The sequence below is a fragment of the Cherax quadricarinatus genome, chromosome 84, assembly GCF_038502225.1.
Source record: "Cherax quadricarinatus isolate ZL_2023a chromosome 84, ASM3850222v1, whole genome shotgun sequence".
Taxonomy (NCBI): Eukaryota; Metazoa; Arthropoda; class Malacostraca; order Decapoda; family Parastacidae; genus Cherax; species Cherax quadricarinatus.
The window spans coordinates 399,431-426,033 of NC_091375.1; the positions used below are offsets into that span (position 1 = coordinate 399,431).

A 26,603-nucleotide genomic window follows, 5' to 3' on the forward strand; every position below is an offset into this window, starting at 1 on the left:
TGTGAGAGGTAATTGTTAAGGCCACAGGGCATGATAACATAGTAATTCTAGGAGACTTTAACTTTAGTCATATTGATAGGAATTTCTTGACTGGGAATTTAGAATCTAATGACTTCTTACAAGTAGTTCAGGATTGTTTTTTGAAGCAGTTTGTGACAGAGCCTACAAAGGAAAATAACCTGCTTGACTTGGTTCTGGCAAACCAGGAAACCCTTGTTAATAATTTAGATATTACAAAGGAACTCAGCACAAGCAATAACAAATCAGTTACCTTTAGCATTGAATGGAAGTATGATAGGGATAATTCAGTAATGGTCCCAGATTTTCGCTTAGCAGATTACAATGGGCTTAAAGAACACTTATCTGTGGACTGGGGTAACAAAGAGAGCTATCAGTATGACAGCTTTCTTAACACAATACATGCTGCCCAAAGGACATTTATCCCATATAAGGAAATTAGAGGGAACAGAAATGACCCAAAATGCATGAATAATAGGCTCAAATATCTTTTAGGGCAGAAGAAAGGAATTTATAGGCGCATCAAAAGAGGTGAGGGTCATCTTATTAATCAGTAATTGACATTAAGAGGGACTTTAAAAAGGGGATAAGAAAAGCTAAACGGGAGTACGAAATTAAAGTTGCTAGGGATTCGAAAACTAAACCAAAAAGTTTTTTCCGGGTGTATAGAACAAAAGTTAGGGATAAGATAGGTCCCCTTAAAAATAACTATGGACATCTTACTGACAAAAAGAATGAAATGTGCTCGACTTTAAATAATTATTTTCTCACAGTTTTTACACAGGAGCACACTAACAATATCCCAGTAATTAATTTTTATAGTGGGCCTGAAGAAGAAAAATTATGTAACATCACATTCACTGGTGAAATGGTTATGAAACCAGTAGATTGACTGAAACAAAATAAATTGCCGGGTCTTGATGAGCATTTTTCAAGGGTTCTTAAGGAATGCAAAATAGAACTCTGTGAACTATTAACTAATATTTTTAATTTATCTCTTCAAACAGGTGTAGTGTCTGATATGTGGAAGATGGTTAATGTAATTCCTATTTTTAAAGCAGGAGACAAGTCGTTACCATCAAATTACCGCCTGATAAGGCTGACCTCAATTGTAGGCAAATTACTAGAGTCAATTATAGCTCAGATTATAAGAAGCCATCTCGATAAGCATAGCTTGATTAATGATACTCAGCATGGATTCACAAGAGGCCTTTCTTGTCTAACTAACTTGTTAACTTTCTTCAGTAAAGCTTTTGAGGCTGTTGATCACGATAAAGAATTTGATATTGTTTATTTAGATTTTAGTAAGGCTTTTGATAGAGTATGGCAACTCATGGCATTGGGGGAAAAGTGCTCTCATGGATCGAGTCATGGCTCACAGACAGGAAGTAGTGTGTGTGCATAAATGGGGTTAAATCCGAGTGGGGATCTGTAACAAGTGGCATTCCACAGGATCAGTCTTGGGCCCGTTGTTGTTTATAATATACAGTTGACCCCCGGTTTACAATATTATTTCATTCCAGAAGTATGTTCAGGTGCCAGTACTGAACGAATTTGTTCCCATAAGGAATATTGTGAATTAGATTAGTCCATTTCAGACCCCCAAACATACATGTACAAACGTACTTACATAAATACACTTACATAATTGGTCGCATTGGGAGCTGATCGTAAAGTGGGGGTCCACTGTATATCAATGATCTTGATGAGGGAATTACAAGTGATATGAGCAAATTTGCTGATGACACAAAGGTAGGTAGGATAATTGATTCAAACATAGATATCAGGGAACTTCAGACGGATTTAGACGAACTCAAAGCCTTGTCAGAAAAGTGGCATTTGCAGTTCAGTGTAGATAAATGCAAGGTTCTGAAGCTCAGGAGTGTCCATAACCCTAGCACTTATAAGTTAAATAATGTAGAACTTAGCCATACAGATTGCAAAAAGGACTTGGGGGTTATGATGAGCAGTAACCTTAAATCAAGACAGCAATGCCTTAATGTACGTAATAAGGCACACAGATTATTGGGATATATATCATGAAGTGTAAGCAACAGAAGTTCAGAGGTTATATTACAGCTTTATGCATCATTAGTAAGGCCTTCCCTAGATTACACAGCTCAGTTCTGGTCTCCATATTACAGAATGGACATAAATTCGTTAGAAAATGTTCAGCGTAGAATGACTAAATTAATACATAGCATTAGAAATCTTCCTTATGAAGAAAGATTGAAGACCCTTAAATTACATTCACTTGTTAGACGTAGAATGAGGGGAGACATGATCGAAGTGTATAAGTGAAAGATGGGTATCAATAAAGGGGATATAAATAAGGTCTTGAGGATATCTCTCCAAGAGAGAACCCACAATAATGGATTCAAATTAGACAAGTTTAGATTTAGAAAGAATATAGGAAGGTATTGGTTTGGAAATAGGGTAGTCGGTGAGTGGAACAGTCTCCCTATTAGGGTTATCGAGGCTAAAACCTAGGGTAGTTTCAAATTTAGGTTGGATAAATACATGAGTGAGAGGGGTTGCACATGGGTAAATAGAATTATCAAAGCTTATTTCTTGGGTAGCATTGAAAATTGGGTTGGGCAATTATTTTGTTAGTGGGATGCATTGTGAAGGACCTGCCTAATATGGGCCAACAGACTTGCTGCAGTGTTCCTCCTTTCTTATGTACAAGCCTCTTCCCTCAGGAATACTTGGCTACCCCTTCGTACTTCCTGATATGGTCGGTGGTAATGGCTACGGAGACTTACCTGGACGCGAGTTGTTTATGAGGTGGGCACAAGCCAATGCCTTCATGCCTGCCATCCAGTTCTCCTTCCTTCCTTGGAACTACGACGACCAGGTTAGCCAATTATTATATTCACTGATATTCACAAGTTATGCAGGGTGCAACTTAACAATGATTCAGAAGAGACTGAAATGTGTTGGTTATTTGTATACTATTCCGTCTATTGATGTGACTTTATCCTTCATCTAATGTTCTTATTCAGCAAAATCAGAATCTTGTGGAAATAAAAGTGTAGAGGTAGGGGGAAGCAATCAGGTTTAGTCAGAGGAAACAAGCATCAAAGTACTCAGTACCTTTCCACAGAATGGAAAGGTACTGAGTTAAGATTATTGAAAATTTAGAAGGTTTCAAGATGAAATCTTGGAAAAACTTCATAGAGAACAAGACTCAGTGCCGTGGCTGGAACTATTCACAGCCCACAATACCGTGACTGAAACAATTCACAGCCCACAATACTGTGGCTGGAACACTTCACAACTAAACCACAACACTCTGGTAAACTTCGCAACTGACCCACAGTATCGTGACTGGAACAATTCACAACTAACCCACAATACCATAGCTTCAACAGTTCACAACTAACTCTCAATGTGGGAAAGAAACATTAGACGACATTTCGGTCCATCCTGGATCATTATTGCGACTTGATAATTCTCTAGAATGGAGTGAAATGTCTGAAGCTTCATATTTGGTATTGAGAATTAGTTACTTATTTACATTCACAGGTTTTGGAAAGAACAGTTTTACTGAGGCAACATTTTGTTCTGTGTAAACCTTTATCAAAATTCTACACTGAGTGAAAAATGACTCTTTTAAAGACCTACAGAGTGAAACATTACTTGATAATGCTCTACACAACAAAATATGACATAATAAAGCTTTACACAGAGTGAAACATGGCTTATGAAGCTCTCTACAGAGAAATACGATTTGACTAAGCAATGAATAGTGAAACATAACTTCTTAAAGCTCTACAAAGGATGAAACATGAATTTTAAAGCACTGTATAGACCGACATGACTTGATACTGGTCTATGCACAGTGAAACCTGACTTGACAAAGCTCTTCACAGTGATACTAGACTTGAAAAAGCTCTGTACGGCAAAACATGTATAGAGCTCGACACAGAGCGACTCTAATCCTTCATACTTGCCAACATTGCTCTAATTCCTATGAATCCCATACTAACTGCAGTGCAGGATTTATCAGGCTGAATTCCAGTTGTTGTATAATATTATTAGATTGCTTACATACAATGTCGCTATGTAATTACAAATAAATTTTAGGTGTAATATTATGCCCTCTCAGGCAGTGATCATTAAAATAACATTAAACCCAGTTCATGGAAGATTTTATTTTTCATATGTAGCCTAGCTGGTCAAAATAGTCATAATCCACAAAGGATGTATACACCGAGAGGTGTATTTCTCTCAGCATATATATATATATATATTTTTTTTTTTTTTTTTTTTTTTTTTTTTTTTTTTTTTTTTTTTTAAAAAATTCGGCCGTCTCCCACCGAGGCAGGGTGACCCAAAAAAGAAAGAAAACAATTTTCTTCTTATTCTTTTTAGTAATCTTTACAGGAAAAGGGGTTACTAGCCCATTGTTCCCGGCATTTTAGTTGACTTTTACAACACGCATGGCTTACGGAGGAAAGATTCTTATTCCACTTCCCCATGGATATAAAAGGAAAAGTAATAAGACCAAGAACTATTAAGATAAAATCAAAGAAAACTCAGATGAGTGTGTATAAATAAATGTGTACATGTATGTGTAGTGTGACCTAAGTGTAAGTAGAAGTAGCAAGACATGCCTGTAATCTTGCATATTTATGAGACAGACAAAAGACATCAGCAATCCTACCATCATGTAAAACAATCACAGGCTTTCGTTTTACACTCACTTGGCAGGACGGTAGTACCTCCCTGGATGGTTGCTGTCTACCAACCTACGTTGTTTTAGGGATTAAGTATTCTTGTCTGGTGTGAAAAGGTTACGTACATCCTTAATGACTGTAATGTAATTGATAGGCTTTAAACTCCATAACGTACCAACTCAGTAAAGGTCATACAACACATGGGGTGTAATGTTTCATCCATGGAAGAGAAGGGTAACTCAAATTCCATGGATCAAGAGTCGTTTACCAACAACGAGGCATCCCATTTTTCTATTGAGGAAGATTTTTTAGTGTGTAAATCACTTTCATGCAAGATGAAACAAGCCATTTCAGAGAAAGATCCCAATGAAAATAAGTCTCACTGGCTTTAGGTAGTTATCCTAGGTTTAATTTACATAATGTTTTGCATATAATACTGTAAAATCATTTGTAGATTAGCTAACTGAAGTTTATCTTCCTGCAGGTGACGGAGCTGAGCTTGGAGGTGACAAGGTTACACTCACAGATGGGTCCACTGCTGCAGCGCTTGGCGCAGGAGGCCACCACCAGCGTGGCACCCATCGCCAGACCTACCTGGTGGCTATGTCCTGACCTCGAGTCCTGCCTCACTGCTGACCAACGTGAGTACTCGGAGAGGATATCGAGTCCACCATGTGGAGCTAGTTGTGTTTAACATTTTTGGGAGTTAAATCTACATAATTTATCATCAGTCTATGATTACAAGTTATTTGTTTATTGTATATATATACTGGCAGTTTGGAGGGATATGTTGTGTATCTTCATATGTACAGTGGACCCTCGAGTTTCAGCAGCCTCGACTTTCGTGAAATTCGACCTTCGGCGAGTTTTTTTGGCAAAATTTGGCCTCGAGTTTCGTGTTTCGGCGACTGTCCGGTACCCATCCGCCCATCACCGCGCACACCAAGCCAGTCTCCCATGCCATTCACGCTCAGTGTGCCATTGTTTACCAACACGTGACCATCACCCCGCTGGTTCATACAATACATTTCATAATAATCCATTGTTTTTTGTGCTTGCAACTGCTAAATAAGTCATCATGGACCCAAGGAAAGCTAGTGCAAGCCCTTTGATAAATAAAGTGAGGAACACGATCCAGAGAGATTTTGAAGGGTTTGAGGCAGACCCTGTCCCTGCCGACCCTCTGCCTGTTGTGGAAGGTGTTGGACAAGTCCATGGGGTTGGAGGTGAGTGACGGGGATGTGGAAGAGTTGGTGGAGGACCACAGGGAAGAGCTAACCACTGACAAACTGCAAGAGCTTCAACTGGAACAGCATCAGACCACAGCCAGGGAACTTGCTTCAGAGGAGGAGGAAAAGAGAGTGAAGGAGGTTCCTTCTTCAGTGATTAAGGACATGTGTGGAATGAGTTGCAAAGTTTTGTTGAAAAGTATCACCCTGACCAAGCTGAAACAAGCCATATCTGCAACATGTACAATGACAGTGTTGTGTCCCATTTCAGGGAAATCTTAAAGAAACGCCAGAAAAAGACCTCTCTGGACAGATATTTTGTGCGCCAGGGGTCCAGTGACTCTCAAGTTGTTCCCAGCGGCATTAAAAGAAGAAGGGAAGTAACCCCAGATAAGGACTTGCTACCTAAAGTCCTAATGGAAGGAGATCCTCCTTCCAAACAAGAGTGTACACCTTCCTCCTATCCCCTCCTCCCGTCTTCCATCTACCCAGAAGTCTTCAGTAAAGGTAAATGTAATGTTATTATTATTTTTTATATGCATGTGCTTGAGTTCACATTGATTTCAGTATATAAATCTTTATTTAATTTGAAAAAAAATATTTTATTTTAATATTTTTGGGTGCCTGGAATGGATTAATTTTATTTCCATTATTTCTTATGGGGAAAATGGTTTCGAGTTTCGTGAATTTTGACATTCGGCAGGCTCTCTGGAACGGATTAATCACGAAACTTGGGGGTCCACTGTATATACTTCTAAACTGTTGTATTCTGAGCACCTCTGCAAAAACAGTGATTATGTGTGAGTGAGGTGAAAGTGTTGAATGATGATGAAAGTATTTTCTTTTTGGGGATTTTCTTTCTTTTTGGGTCACCCTGCCTCAGCGGGAGATGGCCAACTTGTTAAAAAAAAAGTATACTGGATCTGGATACAACAGTGTGTAAAACAATGTATATGTATACTGAAACTATCTAAAGTTTTTCTTAGCCGTGCAAGTAATATTAAAGATAAGGGATCTAGTTTTCAGGTTTCAGTGTAACGGGGTGACACCAGGAGAGCATATAAATCTTTAGAGGAAGGAAAGCGGGGTAGGGGTTGTCCTCGTAAAGGTTGGAGGGAGGAAGTAAAGGAGGTTTTGTGGGCGAGGGGCTTGGACTTCCAGCAAGCATGTGTGAGCATGTTAGATAGGAGTGAATGGAGATGAATGGTTTTTGGGACCTGACGAGCTATTGGAGTGTAAGCAGGGTAATATTTTGTGGAGGGAATCAGGGAAACCGGTTAGCCGGACTTGAGTCCTGGAAATGGAAAGTACAGTGCCTGCACTTTAACCCTTAAACTGTCCAAACAAATTTACGTTCACATGCGTAGTGCTCCAAAAGTAAATTTACGTTTTTTTACATACAGTGGAACCTCAAAAATCGAATGTATCACATATCGAACATTTCGAAAATAGAACCATTTTTTCGGACAAACTGTGTCCCAATTATCGAACGCGCCCCTATTTTCGGACCGCCAGGTACGGGACCTGTCTGCCGGCCCACTCTGTCTGCACCCCCGCGCAGGTGCCGTGAGCAGTCTAGCTTTGTTTATGCTTGAGTGAACACTAGCCTGCACTCTCATTCACTCATTTTACGATTATTTCGTTGTGTTTAGTGCTTGTGGGACTGTGAAATAAGCTGCCATGGGCCCAAAGAAACTTGCTAGTAGTACCCCTGTGGTAAAGAATGTGAGAAACGCCATAGATGTGAAGAAGGAAATAATACAGAAGTATGAGAGTGGTGTGAGACTTATTGAGCTTGCCAGGATGTATGGGAAAAACAAGTCGACCATCAGTTCTATCCTGTCAAAGAAAGAACAAATCAAGGAAGCTGATGTTGCGAAAGGTGTTAATATAGGGAGTGGATGAGGTGCCTTCTTCAAAGATTAAGGAGATTTGTGCCAAGTGGAATGATGTCCAAATGTTTGTGCAGAAGTACCACCTTGAGCAAGCTGAAACAAGCCGTCTTTGCAACAAGTTCAGTGACAGAACCATGTCCCATTTTAGGGAAATGTTAGAGGCGCCAGAAACAGAGGACTGTGGACAGTTATTTTGTGAGACAGGGGTCCAGTGACTCTCAAGCTGGTCTTAGTGGCATTAAAAGACAGAGAAGGGAAGTAACCCCAGAGAGGGCTTTACCTGAAGTCCTCATGGAGGGGGATTCTCCTTCCAAACACTAACCCCAACTCCCTCTCTCCTCCTCCCTATCTTCCAGATGCCATCACCAATCTTCAATAAAGGTAAGTAAAAATGTTATTTTATATGTATTACTATACATAATTAAAAACTATAGTATTTGTTGTATGTAAAACTGTAATTAATCTCTATAAAATGTATTTTTTGTGTGAATATTTTTGGGTTTCTGGAACGGATTAATTGTATTTCCATTATTTCTTATGGGAAATATTGCTTCGAATTTCAGACTTTTCGAAATTAGAACTAGCTCCTGGAACGGATTAAGTTCAATTTTTGAGGTTCCACTGTACATGTACATCCATTGTTTTTGGTGGTTTTTGATTAAGTGCAACTGTGAAATAAGTAACCATGTCCCCAAAGAAAGTTCCTAGTAAAGTTCCTTTGGTAGAGAAAGTGAGAAACAAGATGGAATTTACGAAAGAAGTTATTGAAAAATATGGTGTGGTGTGCGGGTGCTGGAACTTGCCAGGATGTATGGGAAAAGTCAACAATCACTTCCATCCTGCCACTGCCTCAACATAGCAGCCACTGCCTCACCTCACCAGCCACTGCCTCACCACACTAGCCACTGCCTCACCTCACCAGCCACTGCCTCACCACACTAGCCACTGCCTCACCTCACCAGCCACTGCCTCACCACACCAGCCACTGCCTTGCCTCACCAGCCATTGCCTCACCTCACCAGCCACTGCCTCCCCTCACCAGCCACTGCCTCACCTCACCACCCACTGCCTCACCTCACCAGCTACTGCCTCACCTCACCAGCCACTGCCTCACTTCACCAGCCACTGCCTCACCACACCAGCCACTGCCTCACCTCACCAGCCACTGCCTCACCTCACCAGCCACTGCCTCTCCTCACCAGCCACTGCCTCACCACACCAGCCACTGCCTCACCTCACCAGCCACTGCCTCACCACACCAGTCACTGCCTCATCTTACCAGCCACTGCCTCACCTCACCAGCCACTGCCTCATTTTACCAGCTACTGCCTCACCTCACCAGCCACTACTTCACCAGCCACTGCTTCGATTCACCAGCCACTGCCTCGCCTCACCAGCCACTGCCTCACCTCACCAGTAACTGCCTTGCCTTACCAGCCACTGCCTCACCTCACCAGCCACTGCCTCACCTCACCAACCACTGCCTCACCTCACCAGCCACTGCCTCACCTCACCAGCCACTGCCTCACCACACCAGCTACTGCCTCACCTCACCAGCTACTGCCTCACCTCACCAGCCACTGCCTCACCACACCAGCTACTGCCTCACCTCACCAGCTACTGCCTCACCACACCAGCCACTGCCTCACCTCACCAGCCACTGCCTCACCTCACTAGCCACTGCCTCACCTCACCAGCCACTGCCTCTCCTCACCAGCCACTACCTTGCCTCACCAGCCACTGCCTCACCTCACCAGCCACTGTTTCACCTCACCAGCCACTGTTTCACCTCACCAGCCACTGCCTCACCTCACCAGCCACTGCCTCACCTCACCAGCCACTGCCTCACCTCACCAGCCACTGCCTCACCTCACCAGCCACTACCTTGCCTCACCAGCCACTGCCTCACCTCACCAGCCACTGTTTCACCTCACCAGCCACTGTTTCACCTCACCAGCCACTGCCTCACCTCACCAGCCACTGCCTCACCACACCAGCCACTGCCTCACCACACCAGCCACTGCCTCACCACACCAGCCACTGCCTCACCACACCAGCCACTGCCTCACCTCACCAGCCACTGCCTCATCTTACCAGCCACTGCCTCACCTCACCAGCCGCTGCCTCACCTCACCAGCCGCTGCCTCACCTCACCAGCTGCTGCCTCACCTCACCAGCCACTGCCTCACCTCACCAGCCACTGCCTCACCTCACCAGCCACTGCCTCACCACACCAGCCACTGCCTCACCTCACCAGCCACTGCCTCACCTCACCAGCCACTGCCTCTCCTCACCAGCTACTACCTTGCCCTACCAGCCACTGCCTCACCTCACCAGCCACTGTTTCACCTCACCAGCCACTGTTTCACCTCACCAGCCACTGCCTCACCTCACCAGCCACTGCCTCACCACACCAGCCACTGCCTCACCACACCAGCCACTGCCTCACCTCACCAGCCACTGCCTCACCTCACCAGCCACTGCCTCATTTTACCAGCTACTGCCTCACTTCACCAGCCACTGCTTCGCTTCACCAGCCACTGCCTCGCCTCACCAGCCACTGCCTCACCTCACCAGTAACTGCCTCGCCTTACCAGCCACTGCCTCACCTCACCAGCCACTGCCTCACCTCACCAGCCACTGCCTCACCTCACCAGCCACTGCCTCGCCTCACCAGCCACTGCCTCGCCTCACCAGCCACTGCCTCGCCTCACCAGCCACTGCCTCACCACACCAGCCACTGCCTCACCTCACCAGCCACTGCCTCATCTTACCAGCCACTGCCTCACCTCACCAGCCACTGCCTCATTTTACCAGCTACTGCCTCACTTCACCAGCCACGCTTCGCTTCACCAGCCACTGCCTCGCCTCACCAGCCACTGCCTTGCTTCACCAGCCACTGCCACACCTCACCAGCAACTGCCTCACCTCAAGCTGAAACAAGCCATATCTGCAACAATGTTCAGTGACAAAACCTTGTCCTGCTTCAGGGAAATCTTAGAGACTCCAGAAACAGAGCACTCTGGACAGTTATTTTGTGCGACAGGGGTCCAGTGACTCAGGCTGGTCCTAGTGGCATTAAAAGACAAAGAAGGGAAGTAACCCCAGAGAGGGGCTTGTTACCTGAAGTCCTAATGGAGGGGGATTTCCCTTCACTCCCTCTCTCCTCCTCCCTATCTTCCATAAGCCAAAAAGAGTCTTCAATAAAGGTATGTAATAGCGATTTACTTGTTCATATATTTATTTTATTTAGTTCTCATTGTTTTGTGTATGTGAAACTATAATTAATCTTCAAAAAATGTATTTTTTGTTAATATTTTTGGGTGTTTGGAATGGATTAATTGTATTTTTTTATTATTAACATATTGGCCGATTCCTACCAAGGCAGGGTGGCCTGAAAAAGAAAAACTTTCATCATCATTCACTCCGTCACTGTCTTGCCAGAGGGGTGCTTTACACTACAGTTTATAAAACTGCAACATTAACACCCCTCCTTCAGAGGAGACACTGTACTTCCCATCTCCAGGACTCAAGTCCAGCCTGCCGGTTTCCCTGAATCCCTTTATAAATGTTACTTTGCTCACACTCCAACAGCACTTCAAGTATTAAAAATTATTTGTTTCCATTCACTCCTATCAAATATGCTCACGCATGCTTGCTGGAAATCCAAGCCCCTTGCACACGAAACCTCCTTTACCCCCTCCTTCCAGAATAATTGTATTAATTCTTGTGGGTAATATTTGGGTTTTCAGCCATTTCACTTTTAGGCTGACCTTCTGGAATGGATTATGGCTGATAACTGAGGGTCCACTGAATTGTTGAGTAGTAATCAAGAAAGAGAGGCAGTGGTTTCATGATTTCATGCATTGGCAGGGAAGAATAGCATCTTGTATGAGTGAGGTAGAGCCAGATGTGTGTAAAGTGCGTGAGGCAGTGAGTAAAATGAAACTGCTAAAACGGTTGGGATACTTGGAATATAGCTGGGGATATAGTTTTGGAGTGGCTGGTTCATTTCTTCAATATATGCATGAAAGGGAAAAAGTTAGCTAGGGATTAGCAGAGAATGTGTTTAATTTCTTTGCATAAGAAAATAGAAGATAAAAAGAGACTAAGAATTATAAGCTGTTGAATGTACCAGGTAAAGTGTATAGTAGAGTTATTATGGAAAGAATTAATGACCCTCTCATGTTGACAATAGGCTTTAAACCCCATTTACTAAGTTGTCTAATTAATGTAGGAGGTTCCTGATGAGCCAGGTTGTAATGGCTGTGAAGGCCTGCAAGCCGAGGACAGCAAAACTTTACTAATCATTCAATCAAGAGGGAATTTTGATTAAAGGTGGAGCTGTTGGATCATCTGGAATTGGTCACAAGACTGCCACAGGTTACTAGGTAAAACAAAACTTGAATTATAACTGAGTGAAGCATTGGTAGCACCAAGATTAATGTGACATATGTTCATAATGTTTATAAATCATCATGTGATCTCTGGAAGATCTATCAAAAAGTTGAGGAAATACTCGGCTTATAGTGTTCATCCTCTTATGTGTGAAAACCCATTATGTGTCATGATTAAATTGTGTTATTGTGTGGAATTTCTTGATTGCAATAGTTGATTGCTTTTACTATACGATACGTTTTTAAAAAGCGCATAATACATTTTTTCACGAAGATCCCATAGTTTGCACAGGATACTAAGCTGACTCACCTATGGTGATGAGGATAGCATGACTTAATTCCGTCTGTGAGCCCAGCTCTCCTGTGACCTTAGGTCGCCGATGGGCACAAAATGTTATATCATAAAATAAGGAGAGGTTTTACCATTATAGCAAAATTCACTTCCCTTTTATAAAATTTATATCATATGGGTATATATATGCAATAAGATCACAGTAAACAGGTGCTGTCACAAATTGCAAAATAACCAATGTGAAAAAAATAGTGAATTTCCAAGTGCTTTCATGATTTATCACAAAAGTACTGTACTTGGAAAGTCACTATTTTTTTCACAGTCATTGTTTTGTATATGTATACGTATATGCATACATGTCTGTCTATTAAATATCTAGTGTATTCATATTTCTTGCTGATAACTCTTGAGTGAATATTTTTTTTATGTCTCGGCTCATCAGCTGTCCAGGTAGCATCCATTACCTTGCTAGATTTTCCTATTGGAATAGGTTAGGTAAGATTTGTTAGGAAACAGGACAAGTGTTTCCTGACGTGAGTCTTAGTCATAAGATGACCCTCCGCTGGAGCTTTTGATCATCTTACCGAGGCCTTCCACTGGCTTACCTATCCACCTCCTTTAAAAATTAAGGTTATAATTACAACCATTACATCTTTACACCTGTTGGAATATCAGATGACCTTCTAATTAAATACATTTTCTGCTAAACTCTATAAATGAATTCTTTCCGTGTTGTTGAATTTATTAAGCTTCTGTCTTCTGTATAATCTACACTTAAGCCACCTTCTAAGTGTTACTAAACAAAAATTGTGTAAGCACCATCATTTAAATTATAAAGAGCAAAAAGGCACAATACTGTGAAATAGAGAGAGGCTTATGATGATGATTTGGTCTAACCTGGACCATTTACAAGACTTGTAAATGTCTAAGTAGGACCAAAACGTCGTCAAAAGCTTCTCTCTCTTATGTGCAGATTATGCGTGTTTAAAGTTTGTATATTGCTGCAGTCATCATCTCTGGAGTTGTTAATGTGTTATCCAGACTGTTCACTTACTTCTGCACTGGAAATTGTCCGGATTCCTGGCGGTGCAGATGTGATAATTTCTGCGACGTAGAACACTGAATATTCTTACCAGCTAATGTTCTTGAAGTTCACAGTTCCTTCCATGTATCATAAACTACTCTGGCTATGTTGTTACCTCTGCACAGAGTTCCTGTTGGGTGACGACCTGTTGGTGGTGCCTGTAGTGGAGGAAGGTGCCACGACTCTGGAGGTGGTAGTGCCACCTGGATCATGGCAGCAGGCTGGCACTGACCAAGTCATCGAGGGACCTATTACACTCACACTCAATGACATCACACTAGAGAGTATTGTCTATTTCACTCGCCAGTCTAGTAAAAGAGTGAAACACTAAGAAATGTTGTACAAGTCCTGGAATTTGTATTGATAAAGACACTGGATGGCGAAACATCCACAATAAAGATACCCAGATGTTGCATGTGTGTCTTGATTTCATCATCATTAAGATATGTACCATTTAAATTAAGAAGTGTGACAAACATAGAAGTGAAATGAATTGAGAAGTGTAACAGAGTCATGTAACAATTAAATTGAGAAGTGTGATCATTGTATAGGCTGTATATATTATAGTTGCTATCTTTATCATTAACTTTGAGAAAATCATGCATAAATAATGTATAACATTCTAAACTACTATTATAGTCAAGAGTAATAAAAGACTTTAATTTTAATACCTACTAATCAAGCCCTCAGTATAAATTCACTAATTAACCAAGAAACAAAGGCAAATGTAAATTTTGTTAATTATTATTAGGAAGTATGGATATTTTATCATAATGTACAAATCTAAGACAAACATAGAAAATTTTGTTTCTGAAAAGACTTAATAATGATTATTGGTAACTACTGCAGATTTTTTTCTGAATTAATAAACTTATTACTAAAAAAATAAGAAACTTAAAAACTAATGACTATACATGAAAATTATATGAAGAAGCCTATTAAAGAATGAAATCTAACTGACAGCTTATTAATTATAGAAGAGAATAGGTTATAATCATGACGGTAATTTTTGAAGGGGTGGACGGGTAAGCCAATGGAAGGCCTCTGGCAGATGACCAAAAGCTCCAGCTGTGGGTCATCATATAATTAAAACCCGCATCAGGAAACATTTCTTCTTCTGTTGGGTTTCAGGGCCACTGACAGCATACACCGTATCGAGCCCGGCCATCCAGTGCTTGGAGAGGGGATATCGACCAAAGTGGAAGAATGTCTTGACTAATATTTATGTATCATATGTCTCTGATATGCCCTGAAGCCAGCAGGAAGGAGCAGGTACAAGTCAATATCTCCTGACGGTCCAGAGGGCGAAACCCCTCCCCGTTGAGGTGGACAGGTAGAGTGAAAGTGTGCACCCCAAGCGTGCGCAAGGCCGCACGGAGAGTAGTTCGTGCAGAGTGATAATGTGGGTACCACAGCAGGAAGTGTTCCACCGTCTCAGGCTGTGAGGGACACCACAGGCAGTATGGAGAGTCCGTCATCCGAAGGCAGTACAGATGGGCCGCCAGTCGCGAGTGCCCAACTCGAAGGTGAGTCAGTGCAACGTCCACCGAGCGGTTGGGATGGCGAGCCCTGGGGCAGGGGCCATTAAAAGTTCGGACAGAGCCCAACGCCGAAGGAGAGAGGGAGTGTGCAAGGCCCTCTTGCCACTGATGACGGATTCCCTTCCAAACAGCCCTTGTGAAATCACTGTGGCCCAGAGCAAGAGGGGTAACAGTAGGAAGTGTGTGCGTGAGGGAGGCCGCCCGATCTCCCACTTCATTGCCCCAGATTCCAACATGGGCGGGAACCCACCGAAGGAAGATGCTCCAACCTGGGCTCCGCAAGAAGCGCAGGAGGATTGTGTCTGATGAATGAGGATGCGCAGTGATCGTGGGCGGGCAGAGCACAAAAGTGCCAGGGAAGATTGGGAATCAGAGAAGAGAACCAATGGTTGTGGGGGAATGTGATCTAGGACAAAAGCCAGAGCCTGGTGAATGGCAAAGAGCTCCCCTGCCAGAACAGAATGAGCAGGGTCCAACCGCCACATTTGACACAGGGAGAGATTAGCGAAGAAGGCTGCAGATGATGTAGAAGGAGGGAGGACTGTGCCGAGCCATCCATGTAGACGGAGAATGAAGAGCCATGTGTAACAGAGCGAAACTCTTCAAATAGAAATGCAACTAACTGAGGGGGTTCCCTGTTCCTGTAGTGCCAATCCAGGTGAATGTAATGTGTCAGGCCCAGCCAGGGGGGTGCCGGAGAGTGGAGAGGGAAGGGAGTCATCACAAGTGAAGGAAGAGTAAGGCAGGTCAGGGAACGCTGGGCCCTGGCTACAAAGGAAGGCTGAACCAAACGTTGGGGGACAGAGGCTCTCTCCCACATATGTGAAGAGAGGCGACAGGGGTGAGTACAAGGCAGAGAGGCCATATGATGGAGTCGTAAACAGTTCCTCACTGTCCTCACCGACGAGAGAGGGACTATCCCCAACTCTGCCTCCAAGGCTGCGATAGGGGTGGAGGGGAATGCCCCCAGCATATTACGGATGGCTGAATTCTGGAGAATGTCTAAGCAATGAAGAGAGGAGGAAGAAGCCGAGCCATACACCTCACTCGCATAAGTAAGCTTGCTGCAAACCATAGCTGTATAGAACTTATAGAGAAGGTTTCAATCCACCCCCACTTGGTGCCAGAGATCCGGCACATAAGTGCAATGTGACTTGCACATGAGAGGTGGAGGGCCACTGTGTGTTTCTTCCAAGTCAAGAATGGTGCATCTAAGGTGACTCCCAACCAACGATGAGAGGAGACCAAAGGGATTGGCATCTGGTTCAATGAGACTGATGGAAGAGTGGGGAGCTGGCATCTAGTAAAGCATAAGAGCTTGGACTTAGTGTCACTAACCTCCAAACCCCAGGTGGTGGCCCATGATGTTATGCATTGCAGGGCACCCTGAAGTGTTTCCTGTGCTGTCAGTAAGGCTGGGGCACTGCACATAAGGGCCACATCATCTGCGTATACCAGGGTATGCACTCCTTGGATGGAAGGGAGATCCGACAGTAAGACAGAGAAAAGGAGTGGGCTAAGAATAGATCCCTGGGGCACTCCCCGGTATACAGGACAGGGTGAGGACAAAGCGCCACCCACTGCTACACGAAAGGTCCCCCCTTGCAAAAAGTTGCGCCTCCAGCAGAGGGGAGCTCCTGTCAGCCCCATGCAGGCCAGCTTGAAAACAATTGCTGTGTGTGATGCAGAGTCAAATGCTCAGTGTTGGTCCAAAAATGCAGCCAAAAGGAACTCCCAACATTCAAATGAAGTGTGCACAAGCTGTGTAAATTGAAGCAAAGGGTCAAGGGTGGATCAACCTTCTCTGAAGCCACTGTTCCTCAGTCCACCAAGAGAGACGAGTAGCCACCAGTCATTCCAGCACCTTACCCGAGCAGGGCAGTAGAGCGATGGGCCGGTAAGAGCTCAGTTGGGTATCATCCTTGCCCGGCTTTAGAATCGGAATCAGAAGAGAGTGTTTCCACATATCAGAGAAGACACCTGTATACCAGCTGGTATTGAAAACTTCCAGCATAGCTTCTGTACAGGAGGGAGGTAGATGTAGTATAAATGAATAGGGCAAGTTGTCCTCCCCTGGAGAAGAGCGGGAAGAAAGTTGGGAAAGTACCAGTTGCAGTTCATGGGAGCTAAAGGGAGATGCCAGCACCTGGCAGTGAACCTCGGGTACAGCAGGTGGCAAAGGGCCCCATTTGATCACTTTAGAGGGTAGAGGAGGAGGAGGAGAAAACATAGGACCGAAGAAATTTGCAAATGTCTCAGCCTCATCCTGGGGTAAGAGTGGAGTCACTCCTTCCCCCAGCAGGGGAAAAGTACTTAAAGAACATGATCCCAACATGGAGTGGAAAAACCCCATGCCTGACTGGCAGAGGTGCAAAAAGAAAGAGAAGAACAGAATAAAGCCCAGGATGCACGTTTCGCTTGGAGGAGGGTTCGCCGACAAAGAGCGTCTTCCCTTTGGTAAGCCAACTGCTGAGTCTGAGAGGGTTGGTGCTGCCACCGTGCCCACGCTGTCCGACGCGCTTTCACTGCTCGGAAGCACTCATCATTCCACCATGGAACCCGGGGGCGTGGATGGGAGAAGTTCCCGGAGAGACAGAACAAACGCGAGCCCGCCTCAAGCATGGCCCCTTGAAGAGACGTGACAGCCTCGTCCAGCAAGGAGTCCTGAGGCAGGCTGTAATCAGCAAGGGCCCAATTATAGTTTGTCCAACCGGCCTGGGTGATTTTCCACCATGAACGAACTGCCGTCACTGGCTCTGCTAAGGCTTCATTTGTAGAAGTAAGGACTGGAAGATGGTCACTCCCCATGAAGGGGCCTACAGTAACAGTAGCTGTAGTAAAATATCCACACCCAAGAATGAGGTCTAGGGTAGAAACTCGCCTGGTATAAGGATCCACTCTAGTCTCCAAACCTGGTGGTGTGAGCAACGAAAGGTGAGATGCAAGGAGGGTTTGGAACAGGGCCCTACCTGTGGGATTCACTGATCCCAAAGAAATGGATGGCTCCCAGAACTGGTGCCTTGCGTTAAAGTCTCCTATCACAAGCGTAGAATCACAGAGCTGTCCAAAGTAATAGGTAAATTCACTTTGTGTAATCGGCCTGCCCGGATTATAAATCAGGAGTATGTTGCACCACTGAGTGCCCAAGGCAACTCTCACAGCCAGAGTTTCCAACACTCCACTCTCATAGGCTTGGAGAGAGAGGGTCATACTCTGGAGCTGGTTGCGTACAAGAAGGGCTAGGCCACCTCCACTCCCTGCAAGGCGATCCCTACGGTAAACAGTGAAACCAAGCATCCAAAGAGAATGTCGAGGGCATAACCATGTCTCAGAGAGACCCACCACCAGTGGCTGTACCTCAGCCAGATACCTCTGAAGGTCCGGAAGCTTCCCCAGTACAGAACATGCGTTCCAAAGAAGAAAAACAGAGGGGTGAGAAAGGTTCACGTGTGTGAACTAAGCAGCCCAATAAGGCGAGGGAGAACCGAGAGACATGCAGTCACAAAAGAGGTGCCCTGGAGGTAAGAATGTAGCACCTCCACCAGGAGGAGGATAGGATGAAGGAATAAAGCCCAGGCAGGCGAGAGTGAAAAAGCGGGACCTTCAGGTATGAAGGGTCCTGGAGTAGAGACAGGCCGAGGCTGGGGTTGAGGAGAATTGGGGGGGGAGTCGGCTGCGAGACAGGAGGCTCTGGGTCGGGTATGATGTCCATCTGAACTGGGTGGGGCTCTGAGCAACGGGTCGATTTGGGAACTGTACTACCTCGACGGGAGGATGTGCATTGTGGGCGAGGGGGGGCATGTGCAATAACTTCCACAATGGAAGCCGGGTTCGAGGACACCCTGAGTTGATGTTGCCCCGGGGGTGGGGAATCCTCTAAAGGGAAAGAGAGGTCCACAAGAGCCCCAAACCGATTTGTAACAGGGATATTAGCCCTCACAGCTGCGGAGTACAGGTGCCCTGGCCGTGTTGGGGAGACTCCCTTAGTGGGGGGCACTGGAGGCGAAGGAGACAGGGGCTGACAGACTGGGCCTTGGCTGAGTTTGCCAAATCAAGAGCCTGGTGATACGCCGGGCAAGACCGGGAGGTAACCTTGTGGTTCCCTTTACAGAAGTAGCACGAAGCCGGGTGGGTACAGGTAATGCTGTCTTTAACTACTGGGTGAAACTCCCTGCAGTTCGCACATCTTACCTTACCACGACAAGACAACTCTCCATGCCCACAAAGGAAACATTTCCAACACCAGAGTAAAGGAAAAGTACAAGGAAGAACAGGAAATCTTAGATTGTCAAAAGTCACAAACTTCGGGAGAGCACCCGAGAAACATACACGAACCATACGAGATGGGGTAGGACGATTTGAGAGGCTCCAAACCTCCCGCAAACCTAAGTCGTCACCCCCACTGTGAACCAGTTCAGAGTGGATCTCCTCATCTGAGAGGGATGTAGAAATCAGTCCAATTCTGCCATAGCAACAGCCGGCGGCGAGGATTGAGGAGCGGACCTCCCAGCAGACAACATTCCACCTACCCAGGACATGAATGGCATTTAGTGGCAAATTTCTAGCCAGAAAAGACTTACGATGGAGCCGGAGCCTTAGGGCTGCACCCCTACCGAGTTGTTGGACGCCCCCATCTATGCAAGCCTTGCCGAAGAGATCCACTGATGGCATTGGTGATGTCCCGTGGATTGGTGAAGGGCGTACCGCCATTCTTAGGACGCACAAGAACCACCATCACGTCTGGAGTAATGTGAGGAGAAGGAGCATAGTCTGAACAAGTGGTGGGTTGGTGTTTTGGGCTAGACAGGGGCCTGGCACTGTCGTCAACCTCAAGGGCCCGTTTGTTTATCCCAGTAGGGGGGCACACTAGCCATATCTTGGTCCGGCAGTAGTGAAGGGATGGGGTACATATCTCTGGGGCAGGGGTGGTAGCACTTGCAGACTCGATTGAGAAGGCCATTGGTGAAATGCCTATGATTTTAAACTGATGGAAGATAGAGGTATGAGTGTGTGTGGGAAACAAGCAGGTTGCAACACTAGGGTTGGAAACAGTAAATGTATAAAAGGCATTCAGCATGAAGTTATAAATAAAGACAATAGATCAGGTCAGCAAACAAAGGGGGACAGCAGAGGGCAGCAAGGGACTAGCTCCCTTAAGGTTTACTATACTAATAGCAGGAGTGTAAGAAATAAGATAGATGAGCTAAGATTAATTGCAAGTGCAGGAAACATAGATATTATTGCTATAACAGAGACCTGGCTCAATCTGAAAGATAGAGAGATGCCCTCTGAATGTCACATACAAGGCTATAAATTATTCCACACTGACAGGGTCAACAGGAAAGGTGGTGGAGTAGCGATGTATGTCAGAGACAATTTAAATTGTTGTGTTAGACAAGATATTAAATTAGAAGCGTCAGCCACTGAATCTGTTTGGTTACAGCTTCTCGAGGGCCGAGAAAAACTAATTTTGGGTGTGATTTACAGGGCCCCAAATCTTGATAGGGAGTGCAGTAAACTTCTATGGGACGAAATTCGTAAGACATCTACATACGAAAATGTTGTGCTAATGGGAGATTTCAACTATAGACAGATTGACTGGAGCAATTTGACAGGAAATTTAGAGTCAGGTGACTTTCTTGATACGATCCAGGATTGTTTTTTAAAACAGTTTGTGACAGAGCCAACTAGGGGAAATAACCTCCTTGACTTGGTTCTTGCCAGTAGGGAAACACTAATTAATAATCTTGAGGTTAATGATGAGCTTGGGGAAAGTGATCACAAATCACTCAGTTTTAATATATCATGGAATTCCCCTAATAATGTCAATCAAGTCTCCGTCCCTGACTTTCGCTTGGCTGATTTCATAGGACTGAAAAATTACTTAGGTGGGCTGAACTGGAATGATCTGACTAAGGGTCAGGTAGGTGGTGATGGTTGCCGATATGATGCTTTCCAGGGCATAGTTCTAGCTGCTCAGTCAAATTATGTTCCAAATAGGGAAATCAGATCAAACAAAAATGATCCTAAATGGATGAACAATAGATTAAAATATCTGATTGGTCAAAAGAGAGGCATATATAGGCAAATCTAAAGAGGAGAGGGGCAATTAAGAAATCGATATATTCAGTTAAAGAGAGAAACAAAAAAGGGAATTAGAAAAGCAAAAAGAGATTTTGAGGTTAAAGTTGCAAGAGAATCGAAGACTAACCCAAAAGGATTCTTTCAGGTATACAGAAGTAAGATCAGGGACAAGATAGGCCTACTCAAAAGTTCCTCGGGTCAGCTCACTGACAGTGATAAGGAAATGTGTAGAATTTTTAACACACTTCCTCTCAGTTTTTACACAGGAGGATACCAGCGATATTCCAGTAATGATAAATTATGTAGAACAGGACGATAATAAACTGTGCACGATTAGGGTCACAAGTGACATGGTCCTTAGGCAAATAGATAAATTAAAACCTAACAAATCCCCAGGCCCTGATGAACTGTATGCAAGGGTTCTAAAGGAATGTAAAGAGGAGCTTAGCACACCTTTGGCTAATCTTTTCAACATATCACTACAAACTGGCATGGTGCCAGATAAGTGGAAAATGGCAAATGTGATACCTATTTTCAAAACAGGTGACAGGTCCTTAGCTTCGAACTATAGACCAATAAGCCTAACCTCCATTGTGGGAAAATTTATGGAATCAATAATTGCCGAGGCAGTTCGTAGCCACCTTGAAAAGCATAAATTAATCAACGAATCTCAGCACTTTTTTCACTAAGGTATTTGAGGAGGTAGATCATGGTAATGAATATGATATTGTGTATATGGACTTCAGTAAGGCTTTTGACAGGGTCCCACATCAGAGACTATTGAGGAAAATTAAAGCACATGGAATAGGAGGAGAAATTTTTTCCTGGATAGAGGCATGGTTGACAAATAGGCAGCAGAGAGTTTGCATAAATGGGGAGAAATCAGAGTGGGGAAGCGTCACGAGCGGTGTTCCACAGGGGTCAGTGTTGGGCCCCTTGCTGTTCACAATCTACATAAACGACATAGATGAGGGCATAAAGAGCGACATCGGCAAGTTTGCCGATGACACCAAAATAGGCCGTCGAATCCATTCTGACGAGGACATTCGAGCACTCCAGGAAGATTTGAATAGACTGATGCAGTGGTCGGAGAAGTGGCAGATGCAGTTTAATATAGACAAATGCAAAGTTCTAAATGTTGGACAGGACAATAACCATGCCACATATAAACTAAATAATGTAGATCTTAATATTACGGATTGCGAAAAAGATTTAGGAGTTCTGGTTAGCAGTAATCTGAAACCAAGACAACAGTGCATAAGTGTTCGCAATAAAGCGAATAGAATCCTTGGCTTCATATCAAGAAGCATAAATAATAGGAGTCCTCAGGTTGTTCTTCAACTCTATACATCCTTGGTTAGGCCTCATTTAGATTATGCTGCACAGTTTTGGTCACCGTATTACAGAATGGATATAAATTCTCTGGAAAATGTACAAAGGAGGATGACAAAGTTGATCCCATGTATCAGAAACCTTCCCTATGAGGATAGACTGAGGGCCCTGAATCTGCACTCTCTAGAAAGACGTAGAATTAGGGGGGATATGATTGAGGTGTATAAATGGAAGACAGGAATAGATAAAGGGGATGTAAATAGTGTGCTGAAAATATCTAGCCTAGACAGGACTCGTAGCAATGGTTTTAAGTTGGAAAAATTCAGACTCAGGAAGGATATAGGAAAGTACTGGTTTGGTAATCGAGTTGTGGATGAGTGGAACAAACTCCCGAGTACAGTTATAGAGGCCAGAACGTTGTGTAGCTTTAAAAATAGGTTGGATAAATACATGAGTGGATGTGGGTGGGTGTGAGTTGGACCTCATAGTTTGTGCTACCAGGTCGGTTGCCGTGTTCCTCCCTTAAGTCAATGTGACCTGACCTGACTAGGTTGGGTGCATTGGCTTAAGCCGGTAGGAGACTTGGACCTGCCTCGCATGGGCCAGTAGGCCTTCTGCAGTGTTCCTTCGTTCTTATGTTCTTATGAAACGGTTGTCAACTGAGTAGAGACAGGAGGGGGGGTCCCTCCCTATGGGGGCGAATGACATCTCAGTCGAACCCCCCATAAATGGGCCACACAACACTGCCTAATGGAGAAGACAATGACAACTCAAGCACACAAGAAAAGAAAGAATGTGAAGTAGAGCCTAAACAGGGCCTACACCATCAATAAACAACTGAGGAACCTTCAGAAGACACTCTCCCCAGGAAAAACTTGTCCTGTTTCTTAACAAACATTATACCTAACTGACAGTTTACAGCATTACTTTGTTCAAAGGACATCATCATCAACATGACATTCGTTCCTTCGGAAAAGACAATGGAACACCCAGGAAACAGTAATTGTGGTAGATGTAGTGGCGATGGTGACAGTAATAATTATTATAATAGAAATCCAACTCTAGTTCTACTCATTTAATTAGTAATACAGTGGACCCCCGCATAACGATCACCTCCGAATGCGACCAATTATGTAAGTGTATTTATGTAAGTGCGTTTGTACGTGTATGTTTGGGGGTCTGAAATGGACTAATCTACTTCACAATATTCCTTATGGGAACAAATTCGGTCAGTACTGGCACCTGAACATACTTCTGGAGTGAAAAAATATCATTAACCGGGGGTCCATTGTACACATGTTTACCTTTACATCAAAGTAATTTAAACTTTTCCAGGCCTGAAGTATAGCTTGATAGGGCAGCAAGTGGAAAGAAAACCTTCTGTTATACTATCCTAACCTAAACTATCTAGAAAGAATTAAAGGTAGGTTGGTGCACGTCCTTCTTAGCAGATAACCTTTGTATGGACCACAAGGTCTGTTATCTGCATTTCTCAAGTACTCCTTGGTACTTTCACACACACATCTGGTTGGTGGTACAGCTGCAGGTTCACACTGAGGAGCTCTGTAGGCAGGTACAGACCAGCTCACCATCTTTCTAGTCTCCAAGGCTACTTCTCCACTGGCAGGATACCTTGATATCCTACACCTGCCTGTCACTCTGCCTGTTGTAAACAAGTAAGCAAATAAGTGTGTTTCTCTAAGTCATATGGATATATGACTAACTTCTGACAGTAAATACTACTCACCTTTTGCCCTACATTAGGACTACGAATATTTTGAGGTAAATAATGAGTGTACTGTGTGTGTATTTTACTTTTTATTGTTTTTAATGCCTAGTTCTATTGCTAACTTAATACATGTTAGTGTAAACTTATCTGGCATTTACATGCATTTATAAGTGGAAAAAATGGCATTCTGCTTTCCGGCAATGTCTGCTTTCCAGCAGTAGCCTGGAACCTAACCTGCTGTATAAGTGGGGCCCTACTGTACTATTATTATTTATTATTTTATTATCACACTGGCCGATTCCCACCAAGGCAGGGTGGCCCGAAAAAGAAAAACTTTCACCATCATTCACTCCATCACTGTCTTGCCAGAAGGGTGCTTTACACTACAGTTTTTAAACTGCAACATTAACACCCCTCCTTCAGAGTGCAGGCACTGTACTTCCCATCTCCAGGACTCAAGTCCGGCCTGCCGGTTTCCCTGAACCCCTTCATAAATGTTACTTTGCTCACACTCCAACAGCACGTCAAGTATTAAAAACCATTTGTCTCCATTCACTCCTATCAAACACGCTCACGCATACCTGCTGGAAGTCCAATCCCCTCGCACACAAAACCTCCTTTACCCCCTCTCTCCAACCTTTCCTAGGCCGACCCCTACCCCGCCTTCCTTCCACTACAGACTGATACACTCTTGAAGTCATTCTGTTTCGCTCCATTCTCTCTACATGTCCGAACCACCTCAACAACCCTTCCTCAGCCCTCTGGACAACAGTTTTGGTAATCCCGCACCTCCTCCTAACTTCCAAACTACGAATTCTCTGCATTATATTCACACCACACATTGCCCTCAGACATGACATCTCCACTGCCTCTAGCCTTCTCCTCGCTGCAACATTCATCACCCATGCTTCACACCCATATAAGAGCGTTGGTAAAACTATACTCTCATACATTCCCCTCTTTGCCTCCAAGGACAAAGTTCTTTGTCTCCACAGACTCCTAAGTGCACCACTCACTCTTTTTCCCTCATCAATTCTATGATTCACCTCATCTTTCATAGACCCATCCGCTGACACGTCCACTCCCAAATACCTGAATACATTCACCTCCTCCATACACTCTCCCTCCAATCTGATATTCAATCTTTCACCTAATCTTTTTGTTATCCTCATAACCTTACTCTTTCCTGTATTCACCTTTAATTTTCTTCTTTTGCACACCCTACCAAATTCATCCACCAATCTCTGCAACTTCTCTTCAGAATCTCCCAAGAGCACAGTGTCATCAGCAAAGAGCAGCTGTGACAACTCCCACTTTGTGTGTGATTCTTTATCTTTTAACTCCACGCCTCTTGTCAAGACCCTCGCATTTACTTCTCTTACAACCCCATCTATAAATATATTAAACAACCACGGTGACATCACACATCCTTGTCTAAGGCCTACTTTTACTGGGAAATAATTTCCCTCTTTCCTACATACTCTAACTTGAGCCTCACTATCCTCGTAAAAACTCTTCACTGCTTTCAGTAACCTACCTCCTACACCATACACTTGCAACATCTGCCACATTGCCCCCCTATCCACCCTGTCATACGCCTTTTCCAAATCCATAAATGCCACAAAGACCTCTTTAGCCTTATCTAAATACTGTTCACTTATATGTTTCACTGTAAACACCTGGTCCACACACCCCCTACCTTTCCTAAAGCCTCCTTGTTCATCTGCTATCCTATTCTCTGTCTTACTCTTAATTCTTTCAATAATAACTCTACCATACACTTTACCAGGTATACTCAGCAGACTTATCCCCCTATAATTTTTGCACTCTCTTTTATCCCCTTTGCCTTTATACAAAGGAACTATGCATGCTCTCTGCCAATCCCTAGGTACCTTACCCTCTTCCATACATTTATTAAATAATTGCACCAACCACTCCAAAACTATATCCCCACCTGCTTTTAACATTTCTATCTTTATCCCATCAATCCCGGCTGCCTTACCCTCTTTCATTTTACCTACTGCCTCACGAACTTCCCCCACACTCACAACTGGCTCTTCCTCACTCCTACAAGATGTTATTCCTCCTTGTCCTATACACGAAATCACAGCTTCCCTATTTTCATCAACATTTAACAATTCCTCAAAATATTCCCTCCATCTTCCCAATACCTCTAACTCTCCATTTAATAACTCTCCTCTCCTATTTTTAACTGACAAATCCATTTGTTCTCTAGGCTTTCTTAACTTGTTAATCTCACTCCAAAACTTTTTCTTATTTTCAACAAAATTTGTTGATAACATCTCACCCACTCTCTCAT

The 26,603-nt window shown here is 43.9% G+C and overlaps 2 protein-coding genes across 8 annotated transcripts in view; both read left to right on the forward strand.

Annotated features, from left to right (window-relative positions):
• The window catches only part of LOC128704487 (myogenesis-regulating glycosidase), a 135,946-nt gene extending 121,936 nt beyond the window's left edge, over nucleotides 1–14,010 (forward strand). For all 5 annotated transcript variants that reach the window (XM_070102929.1, XM_070102925.1, XM_070102928.1 and 2 more), the window contains exons 11-13: nucleotides 2,721–2,875; nucleotides 5,185–5,341; nucleotides 13,723–14,010. In XM_070102929.1, the coding sequence (XP_069959030.1) occupies nucleotides 2,721–2,875; nucleotides 5,185–5,341; nucleotides 13,723–13,928 (518 nt within the window). In that variant the 3' untranslated portion in view covers nucleotides 13,929–14,010. The remainder of the gene's footprint in view (nucleotides 1–2,720; nucleotides 2,876–5,184; nucleotides 5,342–13,722) is intronic.
• Nucleotides 14,011–24,074: 10,064 nt separating this feature from the next.
• Nucleotides 24,075–26,603, forward strand: part of LOC128704427 (myogenesis-regulating glycosidase) — a 127,335-nt gene continuing 124,806 nt past the window's right edge. For 2 of the 3 annotated variants that reach the window (XM_070102930.1, XM_070102931.1), the window contains exon 1: nucleotides 24,075–24,230. Coding sequence is in view for 1 of the 3 variants with exons in the window: in XM_053799571.2 (XP_053655546.1) it covers nucleotide 24,230 (1 nt within the window). In the remaining 2 variants the exon portion in view is untranslated. The remainder of the gene's footprint in view (nucleotides 24,231–26,603) is intronic. The other variant, XM_053799571.2, reaches the window with a different exon arrangement.